The sequence below is a fragment of the Salvia splendens genome, chromosome 5, assembly GCF_004379255.2.
Source record: "Salvia splendens isolate huo1 chromosome 5, SspV2, whole genome shotgun sequence".
NCBI classification, from domain to species: Eukaryota; Viridiplantae; Streptophyta; class Magnoliopsida; order Lamiales; family Lamiaceae; genus Salvia; species Salvia splendens.
Window position 1 is genome coordinate 19,484,549 of NC_056036.1, and position 10,881 is coordinate 19,495,429.

General features: G+C 39.2%; 1 protein-coding gene and 1 long non-coding RNA gene across 2 annotated transcripts; both read right to left on the reverse strand.

The window, feature by feature from the left end:
* Nucleotides 1–2,735: 2,735 nt before the first annotated feature.
* On the reverse strand, nucleotides 2,736–6,699 carry LOC121802688 (probable folate-biopterin transporter 3). The gene is made up of 6 exons (XM_042202363.1): nucleotides 6,183–6,699; nucleotides 4,586–4,845; nucleotides 4,359–4,454; nucleotides 4,104–4,274; nucleotides 3,367–3,976; nucleotides 2,736–3,017 (listed from the first exon to the last, which is right to left on the reverse strand). Coding segments are annotated over exons 1-6 (1,497 nt in total). The 5' UTR covers nucleotides 6,541–6,699; the 3' UTR covers nucleotides 2,736–3,015.
* A 2,280-nt stretch (nucleotides 6,700–8,979) lies between these two features.
* LOC121802990 lies at nucleotides 8,980–10,533 on the reverse strand. The gene is made up of 2 exons (XR_006050884.1): nucleotides 10,304–10,533; nucleotides 8,980–9,452 (listed from the first exon to the last, which is right to left on the reverse strand). It is a non-coding gene; the product is annotated as an uncharacterized LOC121802990 (long non-coding RNA).
* Between the last annotated feature and the right edge of the window lie 348 nt (nucleotides 10,534–10,881).

Below are 10,881 nucleotides of genomic sequence, written 5' to 3' on the forward strand. Positions count from 1 at the left end.
CGCAGTTCGCACCTCCCTGCTTTTTGTTCCTTTTCGGCTGCTTGCTTTGGTATTTTTTTAACGTCCCTGCTTTCACAAGGGCATCAATACCTGCAGCCAAATGTCGGCACTCCTCGGTATCGTGACCGTAGTCTTGATGGAAGGAGCAATATTGATCCTGAGGTCGGCGCGCGGCCGATTTCGTCATCCGCCTTGGCTTTTCGAACATATCGGAATGCAGTTCGAAAATTTCCGCTCTTGACTTGTTTAAGGGTACGAACTGAGCGGGCGGCTTCTCAGGATTGAGACGTGGCCCCAATCTGCCTTGTACCGGTGCCCTTTGAATTCTTTCAAAAGGAGTTCGGCGAGGAAGCCTCTGATCGCTATGATCGGGCTTCTTTTCGTCTCCTCTAGATGAGCTGTCTAAAGACCGTTTTCGACGGTCTGCCTCATCGGCACGGGAGAACTGGTCCGCAATGTCCCACATCTCTTGAGCTGTTTGCGGACTGCACTCAACGAGCTTCCTGTAGAGAGCTCCGGGCAGGATTCCATTTTGGAATGCCGAGATGACAAGCAGATCGTTGAGATCGTCTACTTGCAGGCATTCCTTGTGGAATCTTGTCATAAAGTCGCTGATTTTTTCGTCGCGACCTTGACGAATGGAAAGCAGCTGAGCCGAAGTGATTCGGACTTCCGCTTTCTGAAAGAACCTCCTATGGAATGCATCCATTAGATCTCGGTAAGATCTAATGCTGCCTTGGGGGAGGCTATCGAACCATCTTCTTGCGTTCCCGATGAGCAGCTCGGGAAACAGCTTGCACATGTGGACCTCGTTGAGACCCTGGTTCGCCATGTTATATTGATAGCGTCCCAAGAAATCATGAGGATCCACGTGTCCGTCATAGGTTATCGACGGAGTTCGGTAGTTCCGCGGCAAAGGAGTTCGGGTGATATCGTCCGAGAACGGAGTCTTTAATGCTCCGTACATGGCGAACCCGACATCTCTTCGGTACGGAGGAGATGGAGTTCTCCTGTGGTTCCGGTACCGAGGAGGAACAGGAGCATGTCGGGGTTGAGGATTCTTTCTCCTGGAAGACACGTCACTACTGCGGTAGTGACTTTCATGTCTGGATGAGGAGGGAGAATCCGCCGTTGTCTTCTCCGGCTGTTGGCTCTTCTGCAGGAAGGTTAAGAACTCCTCCTGCTTCTCGGCCAAGAACAGCTTGACAGCTTCATTTAAATCGGGCTGCTGGGAAGACTCGGTGCGATCTCTCCTGGAGTGGCTTGTTCCTTTTTCGTGAGAACCGGAGGTAGATGTCTCCCGAGGCCGTTTTTCAGACCTGCGAGCTGGACTAGCTTCCTCACGGTTTTCATGAACGGTATTACGGGTAGTGTGTGATCTGGTATGCATTTTTTTTGGGGTGGAAAAAAGGTCAAAAATTCGCTTTATCACAAATTTGGTTCTCTGTTTCCCACAGACGGCGCCAGTGATGAATCCGCGAATTTTTGATGTTTGTAAATGCAGGTAGAGAATAAAGATCACGACACAATGAATTTACGTGGTTCGATTTACTGAGGTAAATCTACGTCCACGGGAAGAAAAGAGGGCAGAGTTGTATTGCTTGATCTGTTTTCTACAGCTTACAATACAGACTTGCTATTTGATATTTTATCTCTAGAGAGCGAGAGAGTCTAACCCTATCTATCTGATCTAGGTTCTATTTATACAAAGGACCAAGATCGTGGCATGCAGCACCATTTACTAGGTAGTGGATGTCGTGGAGATCGTGGCGATCTTGCATGGGTCCACTATCCTGCATGAGTTAATGACTGCTTGACACCACTAAATAGATCGTGGGTGTAGTGGAGGTGGAAATCCTGCATGAGTCCACTATCTCCTAGTTCGGTCGAATACTGAGACCGAACTGCTGAATTATTGCCGAGCAGCTTTTGCCGATCTGAGAGTAGAGCTTGATGCCGACCTGAGAGCAGAGTTTGATTGGTTGGCTTTTACCGAGCTGTAGGCTGGGGCCGAACTCTTTGGTCGTGCCGAACTGAACTCTGATACTCTTTAGTCATGCCGAACTGATACTCTTTCTTGGGCTTTAGGCTGATGGGCTTTACTGCTGTTGGGCTTGTTTAGTACGTACTCCATCACTCCAATCTCTTAATAATGACACACCTCAACATTTGAAATCATTATGCGGGATTTATGTTATTCTCAATTGTGGATCCTGAATCCATGATACAAATAAGAGTCGCAAGGATTTTACGAGTCTGTGTTCCAATTTCGGCTTGTAAACGAGCACAAATATAAGCATGGATAAGGGGACATATGCACACACGCCCCCCTAGAGGTAAATATAATAACATCCTACTTGCGACTGTGCGACATAATATTGACTTCTAGAATTATTACTTTATTATTTTAAAAAATATACAAATAACTCACGCACTCATTCATCTAGATAACTTACCAACTATATAGTGATTCGTTGTGTTAAGTTAATTTCATTTATTTTTTCATATTGATAATTAAAAATCTAACTTGTTATAAAATATTTTACCAAAATAGAAAAATTACCCGTTAAGAGTGAATATTAAATGTTTAGCTTTTGAATAAATGTATGTCATTTTATTTTAATCGATTTTGAAAAGAATCCCGCTGGTAAATAGTACTCCATCAAAGAAACTAAGGCAAAACATATGCAGTTGGGATATTCTCAGACTTTGATCTTTCATTTAGACCACAGAAATGGACAAAGATAGTTATAAATTAATCATAGAAGTACATTAACATCAGTTACAGACAAACAAAATGACAAGAGCGAATTGTTTCTGCATATTCACCACAAATGATGTTATATTTTTCAAGAGGAATCTCTGAATTTCCTATGCCTGTAAAGCATGTCTCGATGTTAGAGGCGTCTGGCGTTATCCGACGAAATTGACAGACGGTGAAGGTTTAAGGAGGTGAAGCCACCGTTCTCCAGCTGCTGTATCGATCCTCTTCGCTAGCCGTGGTTGTCGTATTTCTTCTGCAATACAAACAGTATGAAGACATACAAGTGATAAACAAGGGAGAATGGAGATCGAAAAGGTCAAATCATCTATGATTGAGTTACGAAAACTTCTGGATATGTATCCTACATCTCTAGCAAATTCTTTCTGGTTAACAATTAGGAGATTCTCTAGAAGAAATATGGGCTTCTGGCGGCAACATGCTTGGTCCCGCTTATGGGGTCAAATCACTACGTTCTAAGAAGAAATATTTGAGTATCAATCTCATCGATATCATCGATCTCATACCAAATCCCATCAATCGAATCACTTTTTCGAGAAATACGAGACATCTAAGTAACACAAAGTCTTAGCTTCAATACTTACATGAGTGTTGTGAGCTATGACCAGTCCTGCTGATGAGAGATTCCATTTCCGTGTTAGCCGGTTCGGATAAGCCCTCACCTCTCTTTGACATCAACATGTCAGCTGGAAGAATAGCCACGTTGGGGTCCGTACTGGGGATCAAGAAAAGAATCCCTATGGGGAGTAGTCGACAAAGGCTCCTTATCAATATGGCCAACCAGAGATTATCAAACGTCGTCCTGGTTACGTTTAGAGTGTGAAGCAAGAGGCCTCCACACCAAGATGCCGTAAATGAGCCTACATGATCGATTGACATGAGCAAGGCAAAGAACGTGCCTTCTATCCCAGAGGGACAGAGCTTCGAACTCAGCACAAGAAGAGGCATCCATTTAAGACGGCCAATCATGTGAGTGACGGCTGCATCAAATACAACGACTACATAATCCGGAACCCCAACTATCAAGTTTATACGCAAAACCAGCATCAAGTCGATCATTCCTGATGCACCATACAGCAACTGTGCCAGCAGAAGCACTCGGCGGAAAGGTTGCATCCTAAAAGCATTTTGATAGAGCAGAACACCTAAAAGAGAGCCAACCGCACCAACAGCTGATATTGATCCAACCGCCTCCTGTATTATAGTCCAATCACATAAACGATAGTGCTTTTGAGTACTTTGGGGATGAGTAGTAAGTGTTCAATTTGAGAATTTTGCAGATCTCGTTACTCCAGATTAAAAGGTTGAAGAAGTAAAGTACCTGTGAGAAAGAAGGACCATTTGGCGCATCGGTATACCAATAAAACATTCCTTCGTGTATGTGGAGGCTGACAGCTAGTGACAGGTACATGTATAAACAAGGCCTCCAAACAACAGGTGATCTGAGAGCTATCCACATGGCTCGACCAGCATCCTGAAACTTTTGACTAACCTATTCAGAAAAAAAAAACGCATTTTCTAGGTCAGCTCCTCGCAAGCAATAAACCTAAATGACCACTGGCTAACATTTTCTTACTCGCTTATAAGAAACATTTCTGATCACCGGCTCCTGTATAATGATTCCCACCACAATCACGAGTGTAGCTGGTATGCTGAGGACTCCTAACGCACCCTGCGAGGCAAGAATCGTTGTAAATATTCAACATATAACCAAGTCAACATAAAGAGTTAGGCAAATGAGCAATAGCTCGGAGCTAGTTTTCAAAATCACAACATGGTTATAGTGCTATTGTAATAAGAAACCTTGGATCCAATTAGATGAACTAAAAAGCCACTACTTATGAATCCAATTAACTGCCCCATTGACGAGCACAACCCGCACAAGCTCTGCATCTCTCCGGCAAGAGAAGGATGGGCAATACTGTTTTCAGTAACACAGGCATCGATAGTAACATCTCCAATTGCAGCACCAGCACTCCCACATATTAGGAGCAGCAAAGCCAATCCAAGGTACATGTCCTTTTTGAGGGATAAAATAATCATGGAAACGACGCTTACTGCACCTGTAATCATGAGAAGCTCAGTTATAACCCTAATTATTGCCATTAGTCCATTACAAAGTGTGCCTACAACACATTAAATCTCACAAATAGAATGCTCTTCCCAGGAAAGCCAGGCAGCTATTCAGAATTTTGAGTTGGGTGCTTCTATATAGTATATACATCTCCAGATATCTCAGTACACTGGAATTGATCTCAAAAATGGGGAAACATGTATTAGGACAAATGGGGTGCATTGAGAAATGTCGGGAAGACTAAATGTATCTTGGGGTTTAGGATCTAAAGTCTCAGGCTCCTCCTTTTGAATATCTCATTTTAGGTGCTCATGAAAAAGGCTTTCACTTATACAATATCTTCAACAAGATTGATGACAGAAAAACCTGTGAACTGTCGGTATCTTGATTGTTAAGGCACAAAAATCCATTTGGATTTTAATAAAGAGTATATCCTCCAATTATTACTCTGCCAGAAGCCCTTAATAGTGATAGACTGGGTCACTTGCACATGGCATAACGTGTTGTCTAGCTCAAAGGTGTTCACTAACCAACTACATGCAGTGAACTAGCATACTTAAGCCTAATCAGCCAAGAGGTTCATCACAAGTTACATGCTCGATGCTTCGACTAAAAACTATGAAACAAACTAGTTGTCCACAACATGATATGTAGGCAGCCACTTGAGAAATATCCCTCTTTGTCCTCGAGCATAACACAGATTCACTACGAAGAGACCTTACTAATATTTCAAGAAAATATCTTATTCAATAGAAAAAACTAGGGGCTATCTCCTTTTTCACACTTCTAATGGTGCTTATTATGCGATTATACTCCCTCCGTCCCTTTGTAGCTGAGTCGTATTCATTTTTCGGTTGTCCCACTGTACCTGAGTCATTTACTTTTTTGGCAAAAGCAACGACATTTCTTCTCTCTTACTTTACTCTTTCTTACAGTATTCTCTCTTCATCCCTCGGCCTTTTCCCTTTCCTACTTTATTATCCATTTACTTCTTAACTCACTTCACACCATTTTTCTTAAATCTCGTACCGAAAAGAAACGCCCCTACTACATAGAGACAAAGGGAGTACAATAGTGCTAGCACAAAATGTACCCCACCCAATCTCCACTACACATGTAACAACTAACTAAAAACTTCTTTTTGCACTACAATGTCCCCTAATAAGCTCAAATTTCCAAGTTCAATAAGAAACCACCAAGCAAGCAACATCATAAAATCAAGAAAACAACTAAGCAAGAGCACCCATTCTTTCATGCCAATGCATCAATTTCACTGAAGAAGATAAATTAAAGACAAATTAAGATAAAAATAACATCTCTCTCTACCAGCAAATACGAAATAAGGGCGGCGCCTTCGCCCCGCAATGGGAACAATATCGGTGAGAAGGCCCCACAGAGGCTTGACAATCCAAGGCATCATAATCATGGCGTGGTAGACCTGAGCTTCAGAGGGCTGCAATTTCTGCTCATCTTTCATGTAATACTGCGTCCCCACTCGGCTCAGCGCTAACCCAATCCCTTGATTGATTCCGTACACGATCACCACCCCCAAAACGAAGCTCCAGTGCAGCTCATCGCTCAGCCTCTTCAGCCAGCTGAAAGGGCTGAGAATTTGGCCAAACATTCCAATTTTGGCGACTTTTTCTTTCTGGGCTTGGAGGGGGAGTCCGTCTTCGTCGTCCATTCTTGAAATCGAGTTCCAGCGCTTGCTTGTGAGTCGCGCAATTTAGCAAGATTGAATTTTTATGGAATCTTGGTTCAAGATTTTGGCTCGTTGAAATGGGGTTTATGCAATTGTCGAGGTAGGTGGGGGAGTGGTCTCTGAGTATAGAGAATTGTTTTTGTTGGGAGACACGACATTGGTAAATAAAAACAACTCACTTAGGCTATTTTTTCATCAAGTAAATCTGTAAATGCCATTAATCAAAGTATATACTCTTTCCAATTTGAATCTGAATGGTTTTTTTCCAGCAATACATTTGATATTTACTATTATCACATAGATTAATAGTATTTTTTATTAAAATTTTATAGTAATTGATATTTTTTTGTTGCGATCAAAAATTTATGTTGCAACTTTAATTTAAGGTAAACGGAATAATTTGTATGGTTAATTCAAAAAATATAGTTCTAAAAAGAAATAGATTAAACAGTAAATATTGAATCTCCAATTTTTAGATAGGATTCTAGCTACTTTAGTACTGTTAGTAAATAATAATGATGAATTTGGCCTACTTCCCCTCCCCTACTTGAATAAACAAATACTACTACAATAAAAATTATAATTTAATTCACTATAAAATCACAATAAATGTTATCATAATTTTATTGGAGTATGTAACAATTATGAAGGAAAATAAAATTATGTATGAAAAAAACAATAAGTCTAAAATATAAACATCCACTTTATGTAACATTAAACATATGTGTGAATTTAAAGATATAGCATAAATATATTAACTAAGTAGACATTGATAATTGACATAATAATAACATCATGTTAACATTGATAATCAATATGTATAATTGATAAGTCAGCAGAATTAGTAATTCCACGTTCCATAATTCCATTAACATTGCTCAAAGTTTTAAATTAGATTAGTGAGGACACGGGGATTCGAAAATTATTAGTATTTGATAGCTCAATTTGAGTTGTATATGTGTTATACTACTAACTTTGACTATTCCATCGGGGATTTGAAAATTATTAATTTGAAAACTCAATTTGAGTTGTACATGTGTTATACTAATCCCACTTTGACAATTCCTTGAATCTCGACATTCCTTTGCGAACTCTTCAACTCAATAAAAATACCCTCTTATACAGATTGGATTTGATTTGATTTCAACTAAGATGCATATTTCTTTTACGTAAAATATCTTAATCAATATCTTACTTTTATTTCTCTCTCTCTATTTTTTACATAAGCGGGATACACCCGAGGAAGAAAGAAAACTAACGAAAATAAGAAACACATATTCTATCATGAAGCAACCAACTACTCAAATCTCTCGGTGAAGCCTCTAGAACATGGACTCCACTTGGAAAACTATAAGCAAAATGCGACAAAAAAGCAGCAGCAGAATTTCCTTCTCTATGCACATATGGAATCACAACAAAATCAAAATCTTTAAGCATTTCGCGCACCTTCCGGACTAAAGACACTTCAACTATTTTACGTTCTCCTACTTTATTGATTTACATATTATATATATCCAACATGGTGATACATGGTGGCATAAAAATACCTACACATCAATCCAGGTTATGCACCTACACAACATTACCAACTTGTCAGCTCCACACTTTCAACAAAGCAACAACACCTCCATATCAATCCAAACTTTAAAAAACATGTGTGTATTTTAAGGTATAATATATATGACGACGGATTCAACACAAACAAGCAAGAATTATCTTAATAGTACTCTTTAGAGGTAGAGCATCCACGATGGGGCGCTCTATAATCCGCCCTATAACCTGCTCTATACTCCGCCACATCAGCATTTTATCCTCCGCCTCATCCATGTGCAATGGGACGCCCTATAGCCCGCCCTATAGTTATAAATACTATTTTGTATTTATTTTTTATGTTTGCAAATATGTCAATTATTAGCAAAATAAATATAAAAACACTACAAATTAAAAGAAAATCCTACATTTACTTAATTAAAAAAAATACAACGATAGGAAGGGTGGGAACTGAGATGAGGAAGAGAGTGGAGTGAAAGGTGTGATGTGAAGTAAAAATGTAGGGATATATAGAAGAAATTTTAAAAACAAAAAAAAAGAAAATGTATTGCATCATCGAGACCTATCCTCTGGACCCCCACAATGGAGCGAAGGATAGGCCGGAGGATGCAAAAAATGGTTCATCATCCACGGAAGATGCATAGAGCGGGCTATCCTTCGCCCCATGGTGGATGCTCTTAGTTACAAGAGAAAAATGACCGAAGCAATAGTTAAGGATCGAACCCAATGTTAATTCAGTTATTTTTTTATTTTGAGAAATTCCAAAATATTTGAGTTATTTCTATTTTTGAATTAAAAAGTTCACTCCAAAAAGGTTCATGAGCTTGCCAAACAGAATGCGTTGTGAATGAATGTTAAGATACAAAGAGATTAAGGAATACAAATTTCACAAGTACGGAGTATAAGTTACATAGAAACTTTTGCAAAGCAGATTGCTTTGTGAATATACAGCAACAATAAGCCTAGGGTGTTTAAAACAATCTACACAGACAGGGCAAAGAATGAACTCATTTTACTAAAGGAATTTTAGTTTTCCCTTGGCTGCAGACAACTGAAGACGACACGACACCTTTTCAGCTCCCGCCAAGCCGGAGCATTCATCTGCTGACCCAAGAGTCACGGCAAAGTAAAGATAAATAGTGCAGAGAGCTACGAGGAGGGAAAGAGCAGTCAGGAGGAATTGATGTCTCTGAACAAGGGTTTGCCAGCTTCCCAATTCTGCGTCTCGCCAGTGTTGCTTCCTAGAACGAGGAGAGAATGCAGACTGTGTCTGCTGCGACCTTCGATGAGGAGAAGTTATTATGCTGTCGAGAGCCATGTTTTAGAATCGCAAGAATCAATTCCTGCACGTATTTTATCCCGTGAAATATAATAATATGAACACTCAAGATCATCTCAAAAACCAAAAAGGGCTTCAAACACTAATCAATAATACGTCATGCGTCCCTTAAAAATAGACCACATTTGTCATTTTGAGATGTTCCTTAAAAATGGACCAATTTTATTTAAGGAAACTTTTTTATCTCTATTGAGTCAGGTCCCATACTGGACGAACAATACTACAGTCACTTTTTCTTTCTATCTCTCTTACTTTACCAATTATACATTAAAGCTTGTAACGTTTTAAATATTGTCTATTTTTTAGGGACGGATGGAGTATGAGCCAAACTTTAACACAAACAAAGAGGCATTGCTATTTGCCAAGCATTCTTCTTTTTTTATACGCAAATGAATAGAAATTTAAAGGCCGCGTCAACGTTGAACATGCTTTGTTGATTCAATATAATTATCTTAAATGTCAAAAGCTACATAGAAAAATTCAATCTTGTCTAATACGATGAAAATGTGTTCATATCTATTTATGGAATAACATTTTAATACTATTATACCAACATATTTTGTCCAACATTTATTAAACAACATAAAACCCTCATTACGATTCCAAATTTGATCATTTAATTGAATAATCTCCTACACAACATTCTTCCCTTTTTTTCCCAATCAAATTTTCAGATCAACCCGATCCGAAGCCCTAATCATCAAATCATATCATAAACAATAAAGCCAAATGAACTCCAAATTAATACGAAATTAATCAATAATACGATTAGCACAATTCTCTGAAACCAAAATCAGAAAAATCGCGCAAACAAAGAGCGAAAAATTGGCAGATCTATATGGATTAAGAACATACCTGCGGACGCGAGGAGAAAAGAGAAGCTTTAACAAAAAGATACTTCAAACCCAAAAATGATTGAAGTATCTAATATCATTTAACGATTTTTTTCTGTGAATTTATAATGCATTTCTCCCTCGCTTGTTTATCGGCATGATTTAAGGATAATGTTAGGAGCAAACGTGACAGAAAGAACAACAAGAATTGATGGTGAAACGAAAACGAGTTACAAACTCATAGTACTACTATTTCTCTTTTTCCTGTTTAATGCTTTTTTTTTAATAATGAATCTCATCCATAATTTGATAGGGAAATTAATAGAGATGTCCAAGGTTTATAGTTTGGGCGGTTAATTGGGAAATTGTAACCGGCGGTTACGGTTTCGAATCGGAACCATGAGATATAAATGGAACCAAAACTACATTTAGAACCGTGGGTTAGTTCAGGTTCCAAAATTTCAGAATTGAAACTGCACCGAAACCACAAAAAACTGTAGGAAAACCGTAAAATCGAACCGGAACCGCAAAAAACCTGTAAACCAGCGGTTTAAAACCAAACCGAACGCGAAACTTGAAAAAGTGCCGGTTCGGAACCTA